Source organism: Scardinius erythrophthalmus (assembly GCF_964197995.2).
Source record: "Scardinius erythrophthalmus genome assembly, chromosome: 24".
NCBI classification, from domain to species: domain Eukaryota; kingdom Metazoa; phylum Chordata; class Actinopteri; order Cypriniformes; family Leuciscidae; genus Scardinius; species Scardinius erythrophthalmus.
Genome location: NC_138244.1, coordinates 21,793,254 through 21,820,884, shown reverse-complemented (window position 1 = coordinate 21,820,884; position 27,631 = coordinate 21,793,254). Strand labels below are relative to the sequence as shown.

The window sequence follows — 27,631 nt, the reverse complement described above, 5'->3', positions numbered from 1 at the left end:
CTGTATCTGCATGTTACAGCGATCTCTTGTTAGCTTTGTGTGTATCAGTGACGTCCTGGAATGTCACATGATCATGGCTCTTCTTCATGTTCCATATATGGACTATTATTGTGCATAGTGCCCTCAGGCTATTGGTATGAATTGAAAACACAGTATCGGAGTATCTAAGCGCTCATAATGATTACATCGACGCATTTGGGTATAAATTCAATAAATATTATTCCTGTCTATAGAAATCTGATGTAAATCTATGAGAATCTATCAATATTTCTACAAATATGCACTTTTGCACAATATGCATTTTTGAGTTAAAAGCCCTGAAGGACGTTTTGTGTATAGCTGTCATGACGACAGCACGGGAGTTTTTTATGAATGAAAGCGGCTGACGCGCATAATTCATATGAAAGGTATCGACTCATTTTTTTCATTTCATAACTCCTGACACAAATTAAGAAATAACTGTCGCTATAAGTTTCTCAGAATACAATAGTGGTCAAATACTGAAACTTGAGTCTTATATCTTTTTAATGATGTATAGTTTGTCAAGGTATAACATTAAAACTGATAGTCTGATAGTAGTCCTCCACCTTGCTGAAGGTGCAGGCAGGACGATGTCTGACCAAGGAGGAGCCGGTGGGATGAGGGAGACCGGTGGAGCCATGAGGATGATGGTTTGTGGTGGAGCCGAGGGAGGGAGGAGCCAAGGCAGACCCGACTTGTCAACAGGCCACAGTGGAGCGACGGGTTCCGAGGCTGGAGGCCAGGCCAGGGGATCCTCTGGGCTAAGCGAGGCTGGTGGCCTGAAGAACTGATGCAGACCCAGGGGAGGCGGTGCTAAGGAACTTACTGTCAGAGAATGTGGGGAGAGAGGCTGGGAGGGTTTACATATGACATGGGGCTGGGCGGAACCAGCGGGGGAACAGGCGATTCAGGGCTACGCGGAACCAGCGGGGAAACAGGATAATCAGGGCTGGGCAGAACCAGCGGGGTTTGGAGAGACAGGTAATTTAACTCCTCAAACACTTCCAATAGTTCCTTTAAATATCAGCGGAGGGGTTGTGGGTGGGGCTTTCCTACCAGCCCTTGAACTACACAAGCATTCCCTTAGCAGTTCAAAGTATTGCGGGCTCAAGCAAATGGTCAGATTCTCCTTGTAGATCAGGCTCCAGGGCGATGACACGTTTTTACCCTCGTTGCAGGCTTAGGCTCATCTATCGCGGCAGTCCTATCTCCATAGTCTGCGGTGGGCTCTCTCGCAACTCCACCGTGCAGCTCGTGGGCGGTGGATGGCTGGTCTCTGGACGTGGAGTGGGGCTGGTGTCAGGCCGATGGTAAACGGGGAATCGTTGTTCACCAGCACCCACTCCTCGAATGTGGCGAAATCCTTCTTTGCTGCTGGAAGGTGTGCCTTAGACCACTTGCTCAGGCTGGAGTGGTAAAATACACAGAGCGAGTGGTCTGGGTTTTGTGTTGGGCATGCTAGCTGGATGAAGTCCTGAGTGTGGTCTTCTAGCGGACGGTCTCCCTGCTTCTGGCACAGGAGATGGACAGCAGGCAGGTCAACAACAAATAGAACGGGGGAAGAAAAATGCCGCAAAACGTAGCTGTTTGGTCCTAACGAGCTAAGGTAACAAACTGGCATACACTAAGAAACTGGGTTAGAGTGAGCTTTTGGCTCAAGGTGGAGTTGACTGCTGTCACCGGAGCTAAATGTTACTCTTAATGTGATAATGAGTGCTATTCTGTTCCCTCAATCCAAACAGTAAGTTTTATTACTTTTTTAAACAGGCCATTTTTTCTTTTTTCTACTTATGGTAATATCAGTATTGGCTAATTTAGATAGGGCCAATATGGAACCCATGGACATACCCATGTAGGGTACCTAACTCAAGCCCATTTCATGTCACCTACATTGGCTCCACAAATGTATTACAATATACTATACACCTTATGTGAAATGGCAGGAAGAGTGCTTGGGTACCCTTTAGTGGAATAAGGAGAAAAAATTTCTGCCATATTTTTAAAAAATATATATAAATGCACAGAGCACTTTAAATAACAACAAACCACTTCCGTTGAATAATCACAGTACTTTTTATATTTTTAAAAATGAATGTATTTGTTAGTGGTCATTGTTTTCAGCATGTATCAGAATCACACAAATATGTTCACAAAAGATATAAAAGCAAGAAACAAATTAAATTGTGTTTCTTGAAGGGACCAGAGGGAAATGTAAGTGGGAAAGAGATTCTAGTGCAACTATTGTTCAAAAACAAATAAACCTGTTAAATAAAAGTATTGCAAGTGTTGATCATAGAAAGGTATAAACAGTAAAAATGGCTTAAACAATGCTTTATAAAATATATTTAAGCAATATCACACAAGTAAGAGTGTGGGTAATCACAGCTGCTAAGTTTACAGTTGTGGGTGTAATCACTTTTCAACAAAGTGCAGTACATAGAGCATAATATAATATAATATAATATAGAGTAACTTACATTTCAGACATAATTTGGAAAGTTTGTATGGCTGTACTTGTATACTAAATATTAGCTCTCTAGGAATGCTGCTTGTCTAATCAATTAAGTCTGAAACTACAGTAACTGTATAAAACAAAACACAATGTAAATTACAAATCTTAAGCAAATGCTCATATCCAGCACAGCAGGTTGAACTTTGTGCACACAGCTAAACCCTTAAAAAACAACAACAAAATAATAATAATAATCATAATAAATGTCATATTTTCGTACTTTCTAAATATGTCTATAACAGCACAAACACATTCACATTTTCATGTGCATTGACAGGTTGGGAGTGCATCTAGAGTGGAAAAAGAAAAATAATTTTGTTACTGCTCTAAATGGTTATATAATGGTAGATACTGTAATTCCTTTAACATTAAAGAGATGCACATTTGATAAAACATGGGATCTCACAGATGCCTCTATGAGCAGATACAATCATGTCAGTCCTTAAATGTACAGGGGTTTGATATTGCAGAAAGTATATCATGTACAATTATTCAAATAATCCTTTTGGACATGTCACAGTATAAAAATAAAGATCTCTTGATTGAAATATAAATACAATTACTTGCACATTATTTGCTGTTTACTTTAAAATTAACATAGAACATGTTGCATTCTTTCCAGTGTAATCTCTTAAATATATTTCTTAAAATTAAAATGTTACCCAAAGTTTTGGGGTATTGCGCAAGAAAATAAATTACAGTTGAACTACTGTAAATGTAAAGTGTGAATTTCATTATTTTTAAAGCAAATTTAAAAATGCTCTTTTAAATATGCTCTGAGGGCCATCTTCAGGCCGCATACAGTTACAATTTTAAATATTTTACATTCTGATAGATATTCAGTGCTTCGTTGTTCTGGTAAATTAAGTCCACGTTGGTTCCGGTTCTTGCTCGAATTATGTCATGCGCACACTGGTGGAGGTAAACATACTGCTCCTGTTGTAGTAAAACAGAAAGAAAGAAAAAGAAAACATAGAATAGTGTAAAAGTATAAGTCTACTTAACTATAATCAACAGTTTCTTTGTGGAAGTCAAATTCTATCAGCTCCAGTTTCTATACTAATATATTCTGGGTTATATACTCATTTAAGGTCAATCAACAACATTTGTTGCAAAATGTGCATTACTGGAGACATATCCTTACCCATTTACCATCGATTTACCTTTATTGACCATTGTCCTGTACATCTGTCACTTTCATAAAATGATAAGCTTTCAAATCCTCTAAAAAATGAGATGGTCCTCAATGCAGTACAAATGATCCGGGGGGAGGAGTCGGATCCAGATCCAACTCCTCCCACCTTACATACCTAAACCTACCCAACTCCACCCCCTGATCCCTAGACCCACCCCTAAACCTACCAATCTCCACCCCTTATATGAGATCCGACTCCTCCCCCCAGATCTTTTGTACTGCATTGAGGTGCTACTGGAGAAACTGGCTGAATATACTTCATTGTAAGTCCCATACTGTTGCATCCATTTATTTTATTTTATTTTATTTTATTTTTAAAGGAAAGAAGGTAGTTGAGGTTAAAGTTATTTTGGTTTTGATAAACATTATGCCACAAAAGTTGTTGACTGAGCTTAACTTGGAATGTTCCTCTACGGTCCCTTACCTCAGTCTGGACCATAAGAGCCCTGTGCATGCGCATATCATTAACAATTCCGTAGATGTCCACCGTGCTTTCTCTTTCAATCTGGAAAATCAGTTGGTCAATGGCAATGAAGGTCCCTGTTCTTCCCACACCAGCACTGAAAAATTCAGAAGGTCAAACAATAAGATGAAGGTTTAATCAAACGAATGGCAAATTTAATATTTGATGTTTGCATTGCAATATAAATTCATGAATGTTTTGTTTATAGGAATCTCATTTACCTGCAATGCACCACAGTTGGAGAGTGGCGTGAGTACTGGTCCATGTGTTCCCTCACCAGGTGTCTGAAATCAATGAGGACTTCAGTGGTCTCTGGAACTCCGTGATCCGGCCACGCTGTGAAGTGGAACTGGCGTACGTAGCGAGTTTCTGCTGTTTTCACCTACAGTGATCAATCATATTATTGTAAAATACTACTGATTTAATAACAACAACAACAACAAAATTCACTCCTGTATGCTACTGAAAGTGGAAATGGAGATTTCTTCACATTTTTGATTCTGAAGTCTCTTATGGTCCAGCTGTCCAGTGGTATATCTGAGGTGGTCGTCACTGAGATGTTATGATAATGATGAGTCTCAGATGGCCAGTACTTCTCACATTTCACCTGGAGAAAATGACACGGATTGCTGGTTTGCTTTTCTCTGCATTTACATTTTCAACACTTTTCAATGTGGCTAATAATATTTCAATATCAAATTCTGAACTCACCCGTCCCTGCTCGTTGCATTTGGTCAGCATCACTATAGTGTAGACGTTCTTCTCCCAGATCATTCTCCAGAATTCATTCACTGTGACGGGCAACGGACCCTGAGCAGCTATAAACTCTTTTCTTGAATTGTAGCCCTGACCAAAAATAAATCAATAAATATGATTAGTGAAAAATGTATATATACACACAACATATCGAGAAGTCATGTGACCTGCTGAAAATTCCCTTTTGTACAGTATATGTACTCACCGGAATGTAGTTGGCATTGATGTAGTCATCAAAGGGGTTGCCACACATTGATAATCTCACTCTTGAAGAATCATCTGAAGAAGGAAAACATGATCCAATTAGTTTCAGTCCGTATTTATTTATTAAGAACTAAAAACATTAACTACTCTATCAAGAATCTGTAACAGTAGCAAACATCAACTGTTCGCTTCTTTCTGAGACTTTTAGGAGTGGGAAAATTTGAGATTCATGATACTAAAATAAAGCTACACTTGCACTGCACTGCAGAATGTGGGCCAAATATTTTTGAATGAAATTGAAATGACTACAACAAAACACCAATGTTTTCTGCAATGTGACTTCCATGTGAATAGTCCAGGTGCAATTCATGTACTTTTATATTCATCTGATTTGTTCCTCATAATTCTGCACTAATGGAATTATTTGCAATAATGGAAATCTGCACAAAAAAACAGAGACTTGCTTTCTGATGGTATTTTCATTGTGCATTCCACAACATTTCACCACCTTTTAATACAATATGCAACAGTCAGTCAGTCAGTCAGTCTACTCACAAGGTAAAACATTTGTGTAACGATTCTTTGCCTTGTTTTCAATAGACAGGGCGGCATTCTTTGACTGCGCAGTTCCAACAGATTTCAACTCCTGCAACAACACAGCACTTCTTTAGACCTAGACTTTGAAAACTCTATTATAATTCATAAATCATAAGAGCAAATGTTTGATAATATATATATATATATATATATATATATATATATATATTTTTTTTTTTTTTTTTTTATGTGTTTATATGTGTTTCCCATGTGTACCTCATAGTCTTCAGCAAAACCACAGTTGGAATCTGCATGTTTCCGCTTAAAATACTCTTCATAATCTTCTATTTTTAAACCACTATTACTGGGTATGACAAAACAAAGAAATCACTGAGGACAAAAACTTAAAGAATATTTGTTTACAACTTTAAAAATAACCACAAGTATGTGGGTTAATAATAAAAAGTGACTTATATTTTATCTCTGGAAATAGAAAGTAAAAAATAATTCAGTTACACTTTTAAGTTTGGTCGAATAAATATTAATCTATAAAATATATTAAAAAACAAAGTTACCTAATGTTGTGTACAGGGATGTCAGGACATTGTTTTTTGGTTTGTCTGGAACAGAGAGTAATAGAGAAATGATAATAAGGTTACTCTGGATGACTTCTGTATATCTTGATCTCTATCCAATCTTGATTTCTCGGATGATACTGGTAACTCACCTTCTTGAATAGAAGAAGAGAACTAGAGCGATAATCAAGAGAATACAGATCAATGGCACAACTATGCCAACAATCAGACCAGTGTTATCAGGCTCTGGATCAGAAAAGAAAACATATATTAAATATGTTCCCAATAAAGAAACTGCAGTTCAAATGGCACTAATATTACTGTAACTGGTTTCATATCATTATTGGGTCAGAGAGGAGTTCACTTTGTAATATGTTTAAAAATGTAAAAGAAGAAAGCCATTATTGATTATATTAACCTTATCAGATCATTTAATGATACTAGATGACATATTAGTATATACTAAGATGCTAATTATAGTTCAGCCTTAAAAAAAACATGATCTATTTTATTTATTTTGAAGAATGTTACATTGATAGTCAAACCATTATTCTAATGTTTAGTCTGTGAAGGAGCTTTGGGTGATGATCAGATGTGTTCAAAGATGAAGAGGTCATATATTTGAAAATTCTACATAATGGTAAATTGTGAGATGCAGAAAGGTTTGCTTTGTCTTTGCTTTGAATCTTCAGTAACAGCAGTGACACAAAATGTGTAATTGACTCCCAGTTTTTGACTCCCTACATTTTTAAACATGATACATGAACAATGATATGGAACCAGTTATTATATATATATATATATATATATATATATATATATATATATATATATATATATATATATATATATATATATAGCAGCCAGTGCTCAATGTGTCTGTGAGAGTAATATGTCACAACAGTTTTCTGTCCAAAAGATTAAATATGAGATGGTGTCAAGGCTTATGTCTCAGAAGAATGCTCACTAAAAGATTAATAGATTATGATACTAAAACCTTAATCTTGACATATTTACAAAGATCCGTTTTGCATTCAATGAAATTCTGCATTTCAAAAATGATTATCACACAAATATATAATATAGACATTAAACGGTAAACATTTTTTTTATTTTAGCTGCTGATGGTTGATACTCGGGATGCAATTTGAAATATTGAGGTCCCTATTACTTGTAACAGTAAAAAAGAAGAACGTCCTTTTTAAGGACGTTTGAAGATAACTCTACATGAATATTACTCTAGCATGAGCATGTGAATTAATTACTGAAATAATTTTCCTATTTACATGTTTACTCAAATGTCCATGAATAAACATACTCACTTGTAGGAGCTAATGTTGAAGAATTAGTTGAAGGAGAGATTGTAGTGGCAGTGGCTGCTGGAATATTTTGATATCGAAAGAAATATAAATACAGTTTCATTGAGCAATACATGTCATAGGATATATTCACAAGGATATATATATTTCTTTTAAATATTTTTTAAAATACGACATTCTGTAATTCTGTATTACAATAATTACTATTAAAAGAACATGACAAACAGTAAATAATTTAGTTAAAACTGTTTGCTTTTCCAATGATTTTTACTTTGTTATTCCTGTTTCCTGTTTTCCCTGTGTCTAGTTTGTTCCCTTGCTTATGTTTTGTGTTCACCCGTGTCTTGTTAACTTTCCCTTTAACCTGTGTTTGATTCAGTTCATTATTGATAAAACGAGCAAAGGCACATTAAACTGGCAAACAAGACATCCCTGTTTTTCCAACTGAAATGTCATCATTGTCTTTGTATATTAATTACATCTTGTAGGTGCTGCTGTTTGACACAATTGTAATAAAACTTTATTAGTAATAAAACAATAAATAAAATATAGCTATAAGTGCTTACACAGCTGTCCATGAAAAATACTCACTTGTAGAAGTTGTTGGAGTAGATGTTGAAGAATTGGTTGTATTGACAGGGGATGCTGTAATATATGGACATATAATGAAATACAAATACAAACATTTACGAAATAGTACTTGCAAGATAACAATGGCACATGTTCATACAATTAACTTTTGTAGTACAATCTATGTTTTATTGTTAAAAGAAAAACTTGTATTATATTACATTTTAAACATTTGAACTGGTAGGCACTATTGTTTAATACTCAGAAAGTGACATGAAATAAGAACAATTATTATTACAATTTTCTTAATATTTGTTGACATGTTTACAAAGAAGACCTTTTTGCATTCAATGAAATTCTGCATTTCAACAATTATTTTCACACAAATATATAATATAGATATTAAACGGTACACATTTTTTTATTTTAGCTGCTGATGGTTGATACTAAGGATGCAATTTGAAATATTGAGGTCCCTATTACTTGTAACAGTAAAAAAGAGGAACTTTCTAAGGACGTTTTAAGATAACTCTACATGAATATTACTCTAGCATAAGCATGTGAATTAATTATTGAAATAATTTTCCTATTTACATGTTTACTCAAATGTCCATGAATAAACATACTCACTTGTAGGAGCTAATGTTGAAGAATTAGTTGAAGGAGAGATTGTAGTGTCAGTGGCTGCTGGAATATTTTGATATAGAAAGAAATATAAATACAGTTTTATTTAGCAATACATGTCATAGGATATATATATATATATATATATATATATATATATATATATACACAGTATATATATATTTTTTTGTATATATATATATATATATTTTTTTTTTTTTAAATACGACATTCTGTAATTCTGTATTACAATAATTACTATTAAAAGAACATGACAAACAGTAAATACTTTTGTTAAAACTGTTTGCTTTTCCAATGACTTTTACTTTGTTATTCCTGTTTCCTGTTTTCCCTGTGTCTAGTTTGTTCCCTTGCTTACATTTTGTGTTCACCCGTGTCTTGTTAACTTTCTCTTTATCTTGTGTGCTTTTAAGGCATCTGTTTGGTTCAGTTCATTGTCCTGTATTGTCTATACTTGAAGCCTAGCTTTAGATTTTCTCCTGCATTTTCTCCTGCGTCATTCGCCACCTCCTCCTCACCCAGGATGATCACTCCTTTGGGGACCACATCAGTGAGATCCTAGACCTGGCGTATAAGACCCATTACTCCGACCACTCACTGATCACTTTACCGTAAGGGGCCGGTGCTGAGAGGATCGGGCGGCAGTCGAAGGCAGGGACCTCGGCAACCTGATCCCTGGACACGGAAGCTAGCTCTAGGGACGTGGAATGTCACCTCGCTGGCGGGGAAGGAGCCTGAGATTGTGCGTGAGGTTGAGAGGTTCCGACTAGAGATAGTTGGTGTTCAGTTATTGGACTTCTGTGCTAGTTACAGTTTGTCCATAACGAACACCATGTTCAAGCATAAGGGTGTCCATCAGTACACGTGGCACCAGGACACCCTAGGCCGTAGGTCGATGATCGACTTTGTGGTCGTTTCATCTGACCTCGGCCGTATGTCTTGGACACTCGGGCAAAGAGAGGGGTGGAGCTGTCCACTGATCACCACCTGGTGGTGAGTTGGATCCGATGGCGGGGGAGGAAGCTGGACAGACTCGGCAGACCCAAGCGTACTGTGAGGGTCTGCTGGGAACGTTTGGCCGAGTCTCCTGTCAGAGAGATCTTCAACTCCCACCTCCGGCAGAGCTTTGACCAGATCCCGAGGGAGGCTGGAGATATTGAGTCCGAGTGGACCAAGTTCTCCACCTCCATTGTCGAAGCGGCCGCTCGGAGCTGTGGCCGTAAGGTCTCTGGTGCCTGTCGAGGCGGCAATCCCCGAACCCGGTGGTGGACACCGGAAGTAAAGGATGCCGTCAAGCTGAAGAAGGAGTCCTATCGGGCCTGGTTGGCTTGCGGGACTCCTGAGGCAGCTGACGGGTACCGGCAGGCCAAGCGAACTGCAGCCCGGGTGGTTGTGGAGTCAAAAACTCGGGCCTGGGAGGAGTTCGGTGAGGCCATGGAGAAAGACTATCGGCTGGCCTCGAAGAGATTCTGGCACACCGTCCGGCGCCTCAGGAGAGGGAAGCAGTGCCCTACCAACGCTGTTTACAGTAGAGGTGGGGAGCTGTTGACTTCAACTGGGGATGTCGTTGGACGGTGGAAGGAATACTTCGAGGATCTCCTCAATCCCGCCGTCACGTCTTCCATTGAGGAAGCAGAGGCTGAGGGCTCAGAGGTGGACTCGTCCATCACCCGGGCTGAAGTCACTGAGGTAGTCAAGAAACTCCTCGGTGGCAAGGCACCGGGGGTGGATGAGATCCGCCCTGAGTACCTCAAGTCTCTGGATGTTGTGGGGCTGTCTTGGCTGACACGTCTCTGCAGCATCGCGTGGCGGTCGGGGACAGTGCCTCTGGGATGGCAGACCGGGGTGGTGGTCCCTCTTTTTAAGAAGGGGGACCGCAGGGTGTGTTCTAACTACAGGGGGATCACACTTCTCAGCCTCCCTGGGAAAGTCTATGCCAGGGTACTGGAGAGGAGAATACGGCCGATAGTAGAACCTCGGATTCAGGAGGAACAGTGTGGTTTTCGTCCGGGACGTGGAACACTGGACCAGCTTTATACCCTCTACAGGGTGCTGGAGGGTTCATGGGAGTTTGCCCAACCAGTCCACATGTGTTTTGTGGATTTGGAGAAGGCATTTGACTGTGTCCCTCGCGGCGGCCTGTGGAGGGTGCTCCGGGAGTATGGGGTCCGGGGTCCTTTGCTAAGGGCTGTCCGGTCCCTGTACGAACAAAGCAGGAGCTTGGTTCGCATTGCCGGCAGTAAGTCAGACTTCTTCCTCCTGGATGCCTTCCCGGGAAGGTGTTCCGGGCGCGTCCCACTATGGGTCCAAAGACTATGTCTCCCGGCTGGCCTGGGAACGCCTCGGTGTCCCCCCGGAAGAGCTGGAAAAAGTGTCCAGGGAGAGGAAAGTCTGGGCATCTCTGCTTAGACTGCTGCCCCCGCAACCCGGCCCCGGATAAGCGGAGGAAGATGGATGGATGGATGGATTAGGCAAGTTTTTTATTTTTATTTTTTTTATAGCAAAAACTGTTAACAGAAGAAGATATGACCGCATCTGTGTCATAAACTGTGTAAATGTTTTTCCAACTGAATGTCATAATTGTCTATATCTATATTAATTACATCTCGTAGGTAGGGCTGTCACAACAATGAAATTTAGCTGACAATTAATAAGGACAAAACAATTGTGATTGTGCCAATTAATTGTCAGTTTTAGAGCTTTGACGATTATGCTGATTAATTGATTTAGGGCTTTGCCATACAATTTTTGTGTTCTGCATTCATTAAATAATTGTGATTAATCGAATAAATAAATTGGCAAACAAGACACATATGGAAACAAAGAACTAATCAACAAGAAAAACTACAAAGGACAATAAAACATGGCGCAAAACAGTAAAAAACATAAAAGTCCACACAAGACCAGGGGAACACAAGACAGGAATAATGACAAATAGGCTGATCCTTGACGCGATCGCAACACAAAGTTGATTCTGCACTAATTTAAGCAGGCTATACATACAGGGATGCTAATTAACCAGTTAACCGGTAACCGACAGAAATATATATATTTTTTTTTACCAATGAATGGCCTACTATCGTTTGCTGCATGCTTAAAAAACACATTACAAATATTTTTGTTTGTTTTTGAGAAAAAAAAAACCGTCTCAAGTCACTTATGTAACCCTGGTTACCTACGGTAATGATTCACCCGTAGTCGGACGCAGAACGTTAACTCTACACAGAGTTAACATTCAACATAGTCGGATGTACTGTACTGATTGGGATCACGGTTAGGGAGCCTGTCATCTTTGTGCATTGATAAAATGAGCCAATGCACATTGGTGTGCGATATTTGCATCTCGCACTCCGCCCCGAAGTGCAGGTATAAATACGGAAGCGGATGCACGCACCATTTGTCTTTCGCTTCAGAGCTGTTCGGTCTTCATGTCAATGTTTCCGAAGAGTGTTGATTCTTTCAACGAGCGAGTGTGTCGGTGCTTCTTCTGGAAGTCTCTCCTGGTGCTGGCGGTTCTACAGCGTGAGTGCAACTGCTGTTTTAACATAATTCTATTTTTGTTTGTTTGTTTGACAGCTGGTTAGAGGGCGAAGAAGTGAGTGCTTCACTGGTACAAGCTGCACCATCCCTTCAGCTAACGGTCACAATAGATGCATCACTTGTTTGGGCATTCAGCACGCTGAAGCAGCTTTTGTGGATGGTTCATGTTCTCATTGCGGGAACATGACTATCTCAGTGTTGAGATTGAGACTCGCCTTCATCCGTGAAGGTTGAGTCCCCATTCCCATGCCCCGCTCTAGTGCCCCTTCTGGCCGACCCCAGAAGACAGCTACTGCTCCGTGTGGGATAGGTGATCTGAGGATCACAGTGAGGGCTTCCCCACCCGGTAAGCAGTCCCCATGGGCCCCTCACTCCTCTTTCACACCGAAGCCAGTGGAGCTCCCTAATGAACGTGCTGGTCCCTCTGTAGTGGACCAACCAGCTGTTTCGTGCGGGGCTCCTCCTGAGGACAGGATTTCGATTGCTGCATCATAAGGGGAGCTGGACTGTGGAGATGACGGCTCAGCTGCGCTACCTCCTTCTGGGAGAGAACAAAACCTGTGGGCTTTGTAGGTCCTCCCTGCATGCCATGATGTTGCTGCATGTCCACCAGGCCGAAACACTCATGGATATGCACGAGGGTAGTCCAGACCACAAGATCATGGGTGAGCTCCACAACGCAACCGACCTCACCCTCCGGGGCACGAAGGTCTGACGACGTCCACTCTAGTAGTCCAGGAGCGCCATCTCTGGTTTCAACCTGACCGATATGAGGAAGACCGACAAGTCTCGGTTCCTGGACATTTCCCAGGTTGGGCTCTTCGGTGACGCGGTGGAGGACTTCGCCTAACAGTTCTCCACCGCCCAGAAGCAGACTGAGGTGATCCGGCACATCCTACCCCGGCGGCCCGCTACTTTACGAAGTCTTTACAGAGGTCATGGAGGTGGCCATTGCTCCCATGAGAGCGTGGTGTTCGTATCCTCAACTATCTCGACGACTGGCTGATACTAGCTCAGTCTCGGGAGCAGTTGAGGCTTGCTGCTCCAGCATATCAGTCAGTTGGGTCTTTAGTCTGCAGATAAAGTACTAATGTGTGTTGGGAATCGCGAATCGCTGATTGATTGCTCCTGTCTGCCTCGCTGCCTGCTGTGAGTGTGTTTGTTTGCTTCGGTGCTGTAAGCTCCGTCTTAGCCTTATATTTCTTTGTTTTGAACCATCATTTTACTACCATTTCTAGTTGTTTATACTACTACATTTTACCCAACATCTCAGATTAACCTGACATCGCTAGCTTTTGTTATTAGTACTACTAGCACAAAACGCTAGTAATACGCTAGCCTGTTAACCCGCCACCCGTGCGCTCAGCTATTTTTATTTATTTATTTTTCTCTCGCGCGTCCGCGCCTTTAAGTTCATAAAAAGCTCAGGTGAGTAAGAATCAGTCAACAAACATGGTGAGTAATGTCTTGTCCTGTTATTGTCACCTGCACTTCATGTCACATGTTTAGTATAGGCTTCTCTGTCGACAATATAGGATTTAGATGTGATAAATGTAAGGAGACAGTTAGGTTGACAGAGAAGATTTCAGAATTAGAAACACGCATCCAAACTTTAATTGAGGATAGTAAGAGTGCTAGTGCTTTAGATATTTTGGATGCGCATAGAATAGTGAACACTTTACGTGGCGTGGTTCCGGCTGAAGTAGAGCCCGTGCAGCCGGGCAAATGGGTGACAGTGAGAGATCGCTCTAGTCGCGGATCTAAAAACCACTCTTCCGTTCCGATTACCATAACAAATCGATTTGCCCCGCTCAGTGAAACACCCACTGAGAATGATTGTGCCCTAGTTATTGGCCATTCTATTACACGGAACGTGAAAATAGAGACACCAACCACCATAGTCACATGTTTGTCGGGAGCCAGAGCGCCTGCCATCAAAGCAAATTTAAAAGTGCTGGCTAATGCTAATCGTAAATTCTCTAAGATTATTATTCATGTCGGCACTAATGATGTTCGACTCCGCCAGTCGGAGATCACCAAAATTAATATTAAAGAGGTGTGTGAACTTGCAAGTACGATGTCAAGGACTGTAATTTGCTCTGGCCCCCTTCCTGTTCACAGGAGTGATGAGATAGTTAGGAGATTCTGTTCGCTTAACGGTTGGCTGTCTAGGTGGTGTCCGCTTAATAATATAGAATTCATAGACAATTGGAAAAGTTTTTGGGGCAAACCTGACCTGTTGAAAAGAGATGGTATTCATCCCTCCTGGGATGGTGCTTCTCTTCTCTCTAGTAATATGGCTCATAGTCTTAGAGCTCAAACATGACAATCTGGGGCTCAGGTCAGGAAGCAGACAGACTGGCTTAACCGACTGTCTGCTAGCGGCCTCGCGTCACCAAGTTCAGATAAATCCTATCACATAAAGCCTCTTTCACCTAGCTATCATCATATAGAGACTGTGTCTGTTCCCCGAATTTGGAAATCCTAAAAACGTTTAAACCCATCTAAGGTTAAAAATTTAATTGATGTTCAACAAATAAAAAACAGCTATATTACAGATGAGCAAATGCTAAAGCTTGGGTTGCTGAATATTCGATCGCTTACTTCAAAAGCACTCGTTGTTAACGATATGATTTCAGATAATAACCTAGATGTGCTGTGTTTGACAGAAACCTGGCTAAAACCAAACGATTACATTACTTTAAATGAATCAACCCCGCAAGATTACTGTTATAAACATGAGCCTCATCTGAAAGGCAAAGGGGATGGAGTTGCTGTAATTTATAGTAATAGTTTCAAAACCCCTAAGAAATCAAGTTTTAAATATAATTCTTTTGAAGCATTGGTGCTTAATGTTAAAATCAGGGTTCTAAATTAACACCCGTCAACCCGCCAAATGCGGGTTAAAATTAATTTTGGCGGGTGTTAATAAAAACTTACTAGCCAGTTTGGCCGGTGATGCATGAGGCATTACATGCAGGGATGTAGTGGAGGCTAAACGCACGTAAACGCCGTTTACGCACCTCCCAAAATTCGGAAATAGCGTTTACCCACCTCCTAAGTGTGTTTATCCACCTCTAAATTGCGTTTATCCACCTCTAAATTTCACGCTTTTCAAGTGCGTGATCACCGATCGGTACATGATTCGAGCATTTGGGCCGTTAACGACAGTGCAGAACATTGAGCAGAGAGCGCAGCGCGCCGACACACACACACGGAAGAGAACGGCGCGGAAAAGACACGCTCATGAAGTTATAGCTGCGAGAGAATGAAACCTGATCGCCGAACACGGAGGCGAGACGGAAATTATATATATATTTTTTTTTCAAAATTGTCTGTTAATGTCGGCTGCCATTACGCTTGTGGAAACTACAGTGCAACTTATATTGTCTTTCTTCTGTTAATTACAGAACCTTTTTTCTAAGTTTTCTTTAGCCCAGTGGTCTCAAACCGGTTCCACGGAGGGCCTAGTGTATGCAGGTTTTCTCTTTTACCTTGAACCAAACTGATTGAGTAGGTCACTAATTGGTTAAGATCTCCCCTCACCTGGTAGTCTAGGTCTTAATTTGGCACTAATTGAAGGGAAAGACCAAAAACCTGCATACACTAGGCCCTCCGTGGAACCGGTTTGAGAACTCTGCTTTAGCCTAAAGTTTGCGAGAAACCATGGAAACGAATGGACACAGAAAACACAAGAAATAAGACAAACGGAGTTGGCTAGTAAAGCATTAACGAAATGCGCAAGTGGTAGCCTACTTGGGACAGACTTCTGGGGGCGAGAAGAGGAACGAGGCAGGGGATGAGGAGGGTATTGACAGAGAAACTAAGAAAATGCCAAATGGCTGACGGGTCGTGAATGGCTAGTGTTTGATCACAATAATGTCATCATGTATTGTCAGGATTGCCACATGTAGCCTACTAAAAAAAAAAAAAAAAAATTTGGCTAGTGGATAGTCTGATTGGCTGGTAACTTTAGAAAGTTACCAGCCACATTGGCTGGTGATCAAAAAAGTTCATTTAGAACCCTGGTAAAAATATATAGTGTAAACGATAAATCACGTTTGAGATTTGTGCTGGCTACTGTATACAGGCCACCATACAGACTTTATAAAAGAATTTGCGGACTTTCTATCAGAATTAATATTGACTGCAGATAAAGTACTAATTGTTGGTGATTTTAATATACACATCGATAATGAAAAAGATGCATTGGGATTGGCATTTAAAGACATTGTAAATTCAATTGGAGTTAGACAACACGTGTCAGGACCTACTCATCGTCGTAATCATACTCTAGATCTAATATTATCACACGGAATAGATGTTGATGCCGTTGAAATTCTGCAGCAGAGCGATGACATCTCAGATCATTACCTAGTCTCGTGTAATTTGCATTTAGCCAAGGCTGCAAAGCCGACTCCGTGTTTCAAATATGTGAGACCTATCACTTCTGCTACTAAAGATTGCTTTATTAATAATCTTCCTGATCAGTTTCATTATATCAGCATCCCAGATAGCTTAGAAGAACTAGAGGTATTTCGCATTTCATGGAAGGAGAGCTCAATTACTTACAGAGAGGCTTTAAAAGCTGCTAGATCTGCTTATTTTTCAACCCTATTAGAAGAAAATAAACATAATCCTAGGTATTTATTTGAAACGGTGGCTAAACTAACGAAAAATAAAGCTTCAAGCACCGAAGTTTCCAAGCAACACAGCAGTAATGCTTTTATGAACTTCTTCACTTATAAGATTGATAATATCAGGGACAAAATTATAACTATGCAACCGTCTACTACAGTATTGCATCAGGCAGTGCATTGTAGTCTCCCTGAGGAAAAATTTGATTCATTCGTTGCTATAGGAGAGGAAGAATTTACTAAACTCATTAAATCATCTAAATCTACAACATGTATGTTAGACCCTATACCAACTAAGCTACTGAAAGAAATACTTCCAGAGGTCATAGATCCTCTTCTTAATATCATTAATTCGTCTTTGTCTCTAAGATACGTACCAAAAACCTTTAAGCTGGCTATGATTAAACCGCTTGTTAAAAAACGCAACTTGATCCTACAGAATTAGTCAATTACAGGCCGATCTCGAATCTACCTTTTCTGTCAAAGATACTAGAAAAAGCAGTATCCTCACAACTGTGTTCCTTTCTTGAAAGAAATGATATCTGCGAGGATTTCCAGTCAGGATTTAGACCGTACCATAGTACCGAGACAGCTCTCGTTAGAGTCACAAATGATTTGCTCTTATCATCCGATCGTGGTTGTATCTCTCTATTAGTGTTACTCGATCTTAGTGCTGCATTTGACACCATTGACCACAACGTTCTTTTAAATAGATTAGAACATTATGTTGGCATTAGTGGAATTGCACTAGCATGGTTTAAATCATACTTATCTGACCGTTATCAGTTTGTAGCAGTAAATGATGAGATGTCTCATCGATCACAAGTTCAGTATGGCGTACCACAAGGCTCAGTACTAGGACCGCTGCTGTTCACTCTGTACATGCTACCATTAGGAGATATCATTAGGAAACATGGCATTAGCTTTCACTATTATGCCGATGATACTCAGCTCTATATTTCTTCAAAACCTAACGAAACTTATCAATTCACAAAATTAACGGAATGCATAGCGGATATAAAAAAATGGATGGCTCGTAATTTCCTACTTCTGAATTCAGAAAAAACTGAGTTTCTAATTATTGGACAAAAAACTTCCTCACGTAATAATCTAGAATACTGTCTAAAACTTGATGGCTGCTCTGTTAAGTCTTCGTCGTCGGTTAGGAACCTGGGTGTGCTCTTTGATACCAATCTTTCATTTGAAAGTCACGTGTCTAGTATCTGTAAAACTGCATTTTTCCATCTTAAAAATATATCTAAATTACGCCATATGCTCTCATTGACAAATGCGGAACAATTAGTTCATGCGTTCATGACCTCAAGACTAGATTATTGTAATGCTCTACTGGGTGGTTGCCCTGCACGCTTAATAAACAAACTACAGCTGGTCCAAAACGCAGCAGCTCGAGTTCTTACTAGAACCAGGAAGTGTGACCATATTAGCCCGGTTCTGTCAAAACTGCATTGGCTCCTTATTAAATATCGCTTAAATTTTAAAATATTGCTGATCACTTACAAAGCACTAAATGGTTTAGCTCCGCAGTACTTGAGCGAGCTCTTAACGCATTATAGTGCTTCAAAGATTGCTAGAGAATGGGCTTTTATTCAAGGCGGAGAAATGCGTTTTCCATGCACAGTCGGTTCCTTTTCTGGGACACATCGTGTCGGCTGAAGGTGTGCGTATGGATCCTGACAAAGTTAAGGCTGTGGTAGAGTGGCCAATCCCAGATTCCCGCAAGGCCCTGCAGCGGTTTTTGGGATTCGCCAACTTCTATCGGCGATTTATTCGCAACTTCGGCCAACTAGCTGCACCTCTGACCGCCTTGACCTCACCCAAAACTACGTTCAGGTGGTCAGACGCAGCTGAGGCTGAGTTTGCCAAACTCAAGAGCTGCTTTGTTTAAGTTCCCATCTTAATTGCCCCTGATTCGTCACGTCAGTTTGTGGTGAAGGTCGATGCGTCACAGGTGGGGGTAGGCGCAGTTCTTTCACAACGCTCTCCTTCAGACGACAAGATGCATCCCTGCGCGTTTTTATCACATCGTCTATCTCCTGCCGAACGAAATTATGACATTGGTAACCGAGAGTTGTTGGCAGTTAAGTTAGCGTTGGAGGAATGGCGTCACTGGTTGGAGGGATCAGGGGTACCCTTTATCGTCTGGACAGACCACAAGAATCTGGAGTATATTAGAACCGCCAAAAGATTGAACTCCAGGCAGGCTCGGTGGGCACTTTTTTTCGGTCGTTTCGATTTTACTCGTTCATATCCTCCAGGGTCCAAAAACATCAAACCCGATTCTTTGTCGCGTATTTTTGATCGACCCGAACACGAACCTACTCCCGAGCGCATTTTTCCAGAGACCCTAATTATCTCTTCGCTCACATGGGAGGTCGAATCGAGGGTCAAGAAGGCCTTGGAAGGGGTAACGCCTCCGATCCGGTGCCCATCTAACCGCTTATTTGTGCCGGAGGGATTACGATCAGACGTTATCCAGTGGGGTCATTGCTCTAATCTAGCCTGTCATCCAGGGGTGAGTCGTACTATCTATTTAGTTAAGCAGCGATTCTGGTGGCCACTTATGGCTCGTGATGTTCACAATTTTGTCTTGGCTTGCTCAAGTTGTGCCACTGGTAAGTCGTCCAATCGACCCCCAGATGGGTTACTTCAACCGCTGTCGGTGCCTTCGAGACCCTGGTCCCACATTGCTCTAGATTTTATAACCGCCCTCCCACCCTCCCACCCTCCCAGGGTAACACGGTAGTTTTGACCGTGGTGGACCGGTTCTCGAAGGCGGCCCACTTTATTCCCTTGCCCAAATTGCCTTCAGCCAAGGAGACAGCGGTGGCAGTCGTAAACCACGTCTTTCGGTTACATGGCCTCCCGACAGATGTGGTTTCCGACAGGGGACCCCAATTTGTGTCCAAATTCTGGCGAGAGTTTTGTAGATTGCTGGGGGCGACGGTCAGTCTGTCCTCTGGGTTCCATCCCCAGAGCAATGGTCAAACTGAGAGAGCCAACCAAGATTTGGAAAGAACACTACGATGTTTGGTCTCCAGGAATCCTTCCTCCTGGAGTCAACAACTTTCTATGGTGGAGTATGCCCACAATACGTTGCCAGTGTCATCCACGGGCCTGTCTCCGTTCCAGTGTAGTGTAGGGTACCAACCACCTGTAATTCCTAGTACGGAATCCGAAGTCGCGGTCTCCTCCGCCCACGCCTTCATCCAGAGGTGTCACCGTACTTGGACGAGAGCCCGGGAGACACTCCTCCAAGTACGGGAGCGCACCAAGGCCAAAGCCGATCGCCACCGGTCTAGGCTTCCCGTATACGTCGTCGGTTCCAAAGTGTGGCTTTCTACCAAGAACATTCCTCTCCGCTCCGTATCGAATAAATTAGCTCCTAAATTCATTGGCCCGTTTTCTGTCACCAAGATCGTTAGTCCGGTGGCAGTCCGCCTCAGCCTTCCTCCGGCGTACAGGAGAATTCATCCGGTTTTCCACGTCTCAAAGATTAAGCCCATGTTTTTTGCACGTATTAATCCGCCAGTCCCGGTTCCCCCACCGCCGCGACTCGTATACGGGGAACCATCTTATTCGGTTCGTCGCATCCTGGATTCTAGGCGGAGGGGACGCGGATTTCAGTACTTGGTGGATTGGGAAGGTTACGGTCCGGAGGAGAGAAGTTGGGTTCCTGCTCGTGACATCCTGGATCACTCCCTTATCGATGATTACAATCGACAGGTAAGGAGGCCTGGGAATGCCGTGAGGCATTCCTAGGAGAGGGGGTACTGTCACGGTTGAGTTATGCACTGTTTCCTCTGTGTCTCGTGTCACTGTTTGTTTTCATGTCTGTGAGTGTGCGAGAGTGGGCGTTGTCCCGCTCGCGTGGTGGTTCAGTGCTCCAGCTGATATCAATCACACTCACTCCCCGCTCCAGCTGCTATCAATTCCCGCTCTCCATAAATACTCACTCATCTCTCCATTCCAGTGTCCATCCGTTGTTTGCAGTCCCGCTGAGTGTGTCGTGCCGAGTCTACCGGATCCTGTCTTGTCTGTGGATTTGTCTCTGTTTCACTGCATCGAGCACCGCGCATGGGATATCACCACTGGTTCACCTCATCTGAGCACCACTTCACCTGACCATCGAAGTCCCTGCTAGAGAGCCTGATTGCCGCTCCCCCTGAGAGATTCGTCATCATTGACTTTTGAGTGATATTACCATTGAGTTTGCTGTTCTAAATAAACACTGTTTTCACCCGCATTTGCTTCCAGTAATCAATCATGACAGTCTCTCCCTATGGAGGATCCCACTACCACTATACAGATAAGGCATTGTCGGGAAAATTTGTTTCGCGTTCCTACCCCAAAGCAACAAAATAAAATAAAATTCTTTATCAAAATTTATAAGGAAAGACAAGTACTTCGTTTAGGCTTGGCTTGTAGGGAATTCCTAACCTGCGTATATTCAAACACACATAACTATAGAACCTATTCTAAATGCGCATGTGAACGCCATCAGCGTTTCTCACAGGTTCGCGTTTAAAGTCTGTGTAGAGGGAATGGTGTTGTCTTAGCGGCTACATTGCTTGATCGTTGTGACGGAAGCAAATCAATCAAAACTAACTTTAGATGGAAATAACTTAACTCTGCTGTAAAGCCGAAACAATCTCTGTTACCTTAAATTATACACTTATCTCTGTAAAGCTGCTTTGAGACAATCTACATTGTTAAAAGCGCTATATAAATGAAGATGACTTGACTTGACTTGACTTTAGATCAACTGGGAAAAGAGCAAACTCGCCCCTGTGCAGAGGGTCTCTTTTCTCAGAATGTAGCTGGACCACAGACGGCACGCCTCACAGAGGAACGTGTCCAGTCAGTGCTGAACTGCTTGAATACTGTCAAGGGTAGAAGAGTAGTCCCACTGAAACTTTTTCAGAGGCTCATGGGGCTTTGTCAAATGCCACTAGGTTTGCTTCATATGAGACCACTTCAGCACTGGCTTCACGGCCGAGTCTCGAGATGGGTGTCACAGAGCGGCATGTTCCGTGTGACAATCACCCCAGCCTGCCGCCAAACCTTCAGCCCGTGGTCAGACCCTTCGTTTCCCCACGGATCTCCCATCAACTGCATCGTGATGTACAGCAATAGAGGTAATATACACTTTGGGGGTGGAGGGAGACAGCCCTCGCTCCAGCCCATCTTGCAGGAAGGAAAGTACAGTACCGATTGAACATCTAGAACAAGTGTTCAGGTATGCTGTTCTTATCTGTGGACTCCACAGATGCCTCAAACACCGGCTGGGGGGCCATGTACAGCGAGCATGCAGTAGCAGGGGTCTGGATGGGCCCCCAACTGCATTGGCACATCAACTGCCTCGAGTTGTTAGCAGCACAACTTGCTCTGAGACACCTCAAAATGCCGTTACTCGGCAAGTATGTGCTGGTTCGTATGGACAACACTGCAACCGTTGCGTACATCAACCATCAAGTTAGTCTAAGCTCCCCTCGCATGTCGCAACTCGCCCGCCATCTTCTCCTATGGAGTCAGAAGCATCAGAGGTCGCTTCGTACCACTTATATCCCCGGCCAGCTCAATCATGCCGCCAAAGAGCTCTCACATCAGCCTGTGGCCCAGGGAGAGTAGAGACTCCATCCCCAGGTGGTCCAGCTGATTTGGGACCACTTCGGGGCACCACAGATAGATCTGTTTGCCTCTCTGGACTCGTCCCATTGCCAGTTGTTTTACTCCCTGACTGAGAGGACCCTCGGCACGGATGCTGTGCAAAAAGGAAGAGAAACAGGTCTTGCTAGTTGCCCCTTATTGGCTCAACCGGACCTGGTTCCCCCGAACTGATGCTCCTCTCGACAGCCCCTCCCTGGCCCATTCCTCTCAGGGAGGACCGCCTCTCTCAGAGACTGTGCACCGTATGGCACCCGCGTCCAGACCACTGGAAACTCCATGTCTGGTCCCTGGACGGGACGCGGAGATTCTAGGTGATCTACCACAAGCTGTCATAGACACCATCACTTCTGCGAGAGCACCCTCTACAAGGCATTCTTACGCCCTGAAGTGGAACCTGTTCATTGAAGTGGAACCTGTTCATATATATAATATATAGGGTGTAAGCATGCCTTTTATATATATATATATATATATATATATATATATATATATATATATATATATATATATATATATATATATATCACATCCATGTAGGACAAGACTCAACAAGGAAAACAGGAAACACTGGGGTCTAAATACACAAAGGGTAAATTGGCAAACAAGACATCCCTGTTTTTCCAACTGAAATGTCATCATTGTCTTTGTATATTAATTACATCTTGTAGGTGTTGCTGTTTGACACAATTGTAATAAAACTTCATTAGTAATAAAAAAAGAATAAAATACAGCTATAAGTGCTTACACAGCTGTCCATGAAAAATACTCACTTGTAGAAGTTGTTGGAGTAGATGTTGAAGAATTGGTTGTAGTGACAGGGGATGCTGTAATATATGAACATATAATGAAATAAAAATACAAACATTTTTGAAATAGTACTTGCAAGATAACAATTGCACATGTTCATACAATTAACTTTTGTAGTACAATCTATGTTTTATTGTTAAAAGAAAAACTTGTATTATATTACATTTTAAACATTTTAACTGGTAGGCACTATTGTTTAATACTCAGAAAGTGACATGAAATTAGAACAATTATTATTACAATTTTCTAAATATTTGTTGACATGTTTACAAAGACCTTTTTGCATTCAATGAAATTCTGCATTTCAAAAATTATTATCACACAAATATGAAATATAGACATTAAATGGTACACATTTTTTTATTTTAGCTGCTGATGGTTGATACTCAGGATGCGATTTGAAATATTGAGGTCCCTATCACTACTAACAGTAAAAAAGAAGAACTTTCTAAGGACGTTTTAAGATAACTCTACATGAACATTACTCTAGCATGAGCATGTGAATAAACTACTGAAATAATTTCCCTATTAACATGTTTACTCAAATGTCCATGGATAAACATACTCACTTGTATGAGCTGATGTTGGAGAATTAGTTGAAGAAGAGATTGTAGTGGCAGTGGCTACTGGAATATATTGAAATAGAAAGAAATACAGTTTCACTGAGGATATATATTTTAATACAATGGCATTCTGTGTTACAATAATTACTATTAAAAAACATGACAAACAGTAAATAATTTTGTTAAAACAGTTTACTTTTCCAATGACTTTTAGTTTGTTATATCCTGTTTCCCCTGTTATTGTTATTTGTGCATCCTCGTTTTCCTTTCCTTGCTTCCTTTCCTCGCTTCTTAGCTCCACCCCTTTAGGATGCGAGGGAAGGACGCAAGGAAAAGACGCGAGGACAGAAGAATCAAAGAAAAGCATATTTGTATATTGGAAAATGCTTGATCACTCGAGCGTCACTTCACTGTATCATCAGCTGCGCTCAAAGGATCTGCCCTTATGCTGTTAAAGTTTGGTTATTTACGAAATTAATAAATAATAAAGATAAAGCAAGATGCCATGTTGATATATGTGTGATATGACACACTTGGGCACATATATTTACACTAAATAAAGAACAAGGTAGATAGGTAAAGGACAAATTACAATTATTGTGACATGTGAAGGGAGAGGAGAATTTATACATGCATCAGGTTTCTCGACAAAAAAGATTTCCGCAAAGGATACACCTGTGCATCCTCACTCATAGCTTCTCAGGAAGCATCCTCAATCCTCATTCCTCGCGGCGCAATTAGAGAATTGATATGTCCTTCAAAATGGCTGAGCTCGTTTGGTTTCTAGGTCATAGGATGGAGATCGGAGGAGTGAGGAAACGAGGAGGGATATTGAGAAGCATCCCTGGTGTATCAGACCCATTACTCAGCCGCACACTGATAACTTTTTTTTAGGACTGGACTTAATTACATGTTAAAAAAACTATTTCCCCTGCCCAGTTTTGGTCCTTTAGGGAGGTTTTATGGAATTTGCAGAGTTATGGCTTGCAAAGAGTGGTCTTTCACCGTAGGAGAGGTGGAGGAAGACTATGATTACCACCTACCCGCAACGGACCCATAGACTGAGCTCACACCTGCTACAGACCTTGAGACTGAGTTATCTTGGAGCTACAGCCAGCTGCCATGTCTGTCCCAGTAGTTTGTCCCTGAAAATCCTGGAGCAGAGTCCCACCCATATCCTCATCCCAAGGTAGAATAAATCCCTTTCTATTCCAGTTGGAATATTAGACTCGCCAGTTCCTACTTGTTCCCAAGCCATTCCTTCTCCATTAACTCCTTTGTCTTTGTCTTTTTCCGCCCGGCTCCCTGGCTCCTTCATTTCCGCTGGTTCTGCCTGGCTCCTTCGTCTCTACCGGTTCTACCCAGCTCTCTGTCTCCACCCCCTTTGCAGGCTCAATTCAGTTTTCTGGCTCTGCCTCCTCTGCTGGCTTTATTAGGTTCTCTGGCTTTACCCCCCTCATCTGGCGCCGTATGGCTCCATCCCTCCGACGACTCCTTTGTCCTCACTCCCACTGGCTCTGTCTTCTGAGCCCTCATTGCCGCCTCAGTCCTCTGACCCTATGGTTCCGCTTTGGTTTAATGTTATGTCTAAGCTCAGTTAGTTTGTTACATTGGTTAATGGTTGTGTTCACCTGTGTCTTGTTTAGTTTCTGATTATCCTGTGTCATGCTGTGTGCTTTTTAAGTCGTGTGTATTGTTCATTTCCTTGTCTAGTGTTGTTATTGTTATTAATAAAATTTACCACATAAACACTAAAATTAACGAACTACTGAAATCATTTTCTTATTAACATGTTAGTTGTCCATGAAAAAAAGTGGCAGTGACTGTAGTGGCAGGGTGTGCTAATATATTCAGATGTATGAATAGAAACATAATTCAAGTTATATTAATTGACATGCTTAAAAGGACATTTTACACTACAATGAATGAACTACTGATATCATTTTCTTATTAACATGTTGACTAAATTGTCCATGAATAAAAATACTCACTTGACAAAGTCGATGTTGGAGACTCAGTTGAAGAAGAGCTTGTTGTGGCAGGGGTTGCTAAAATATTTAGATGTATAAATAGAAACATTATGCAAGTAATATTTGTTGACATTGACAAAATGACATTACTGCATGAAATTCAATTCCGTTTTGCAAAAACTTTTAATGAAAGATGATATGACAGCATCTGTAAACTGCATTACTACAGTTTTTTCAACTGAAATGTCATAAGTGTCTTGTCCGTGCTGCTGCTTGACACAATTACCATATTACTACTTCATTGGTAATAAAAATTAATAAAATACAGCTATTAGTTTACACAGTTGTCCATGAACAATACTCACTTGTGGAAGTTGTTTCAGTAGATGTTGGAGTGTCAGTTGAAGAAATGCTTGTAGTGACAGTGGATGCTGTGATATATGGACATATAAAGAAATAAAAAATCATTTTCGAAATATTACTTAGAAGCTAACAATGGCATATATTCATACAATTCATTTTTGTATTACAATCAAAGTATTATTGTTGGAAGAATAACTTATATTACATTATAAACATTTTAACTGGTAGCCGCTGATGTTTGATACTCAGGAAGTGACATGAAATAAGTAAAATTATTATAAAAAAAAAACGTTTTATTTGTTTACATGCTTGCAAATCCTTTTTGTATACAATGAAATTCTGCATTTCAAGAATTATTATCACGCAAATATATAATATAGTCATAAAACAGTGCACATTTTTATTTTAGGTGCTGATATGTTTGATACTCAGGATGTGATTTGAAATACAGAAGTACCTATTACGTGTAACAGTAAAACAGAAGAACTTTCTAAGAATGTGTAAAGACAACTGTACATGAAAATTTTCATGAATTTCATGAATTTTCCTATCATCTACTTTTTTCCCTTGGTGACAGATTGTCTTCACCCGTGTCTTGTTTAGTTTCTCTTTATCCTGTGTGCATTTAAGCCCTCTGTTGTGTTCAGTTCAATGACCTATTTTGTCTATGCTTGATGCCTAACTGTTAAGATTATATCTTATGCCAAATTTTGTTCTTTGTTGGTTTGTTTTCTTCGTTTTGTTTTAATCGAAAAGTTAAACGGCTGTTATTGGATCCACCTTTCCCTTTCATCCTTTGCCTGCCTAAACCATAACAGAATACAGCGGCAAGAGAAGATAAACACATCTTCCAGATATTTGCAGCTTCCTCCTCTCCCAGGATGATCGCTCCTTTGGGGACCACATCAGTGAGTCCCTAGACCTAACATATCAGACCCATTACCACGACCGCTCACTGATCACCTTTTTTGGACTGGACTTAATGACATGTTAAAACAACTATTTCCCTGCCCATTTTTGGTCCTTGAGGGAGGTTTTATAGATTTTGTAGAGTTAGTTCTTGCAAAGAGTGGTTCCTCTTTCACTGTGGGTGAGGTGCAGGAAGACTATGATTACCACCTGCTTGCCACGGACCCATAGACTGAGCTCACACCTGCTACAGAGTCTGAGCATACAAGTCTGTCCCGGAGCTACAGCCAGCTGCCATGTCCATCCCAGTAGGAGCGCTAACTAAATTGGACATCCTGAAGCAGAGATCCCACCCAT

General features: G+C 41.2%; 1 protein-coding gene across 1 annotated transcript; it reads right to left on the bottom strand.

Moving 5' to 3' along the window:
- Positions 1–1,225: 1,225 nt before the first annotated feature.
- On the bottom strand, positions 1,226–27,631 carry LOC308684613 (receptor-type tyrosine-protein phosphatase eta-like; the record flags this gene model as incomplete). The annotated part of the gene is made up of 17 exons (XM_081355879.1): positions 1,226–1,531; positions 4,153–4,288; positions 4,413–4,573; positions 4,682–4,798; positions 4,903–5,037; positions 5,153–5,226; positions 5,707–5,797; positions 5,965–6,052; positions 6,264–6,308; positions 6,416–6,509; positions 7,586–7,642; positions 8,174–8,227; positions 8,783–8,839; positions 23,433–23,486; positions 24,039–24,095; positions 26,024–26,080; positions 27,628–27,631. The coding sequence occupies 17 exons, from the start codon at positions 27,629–27,631 to the stop codon at positions 1,226–1,228; spliced, it is 1,587 nt and encodes a 528-aa protein (XP_081212005.1).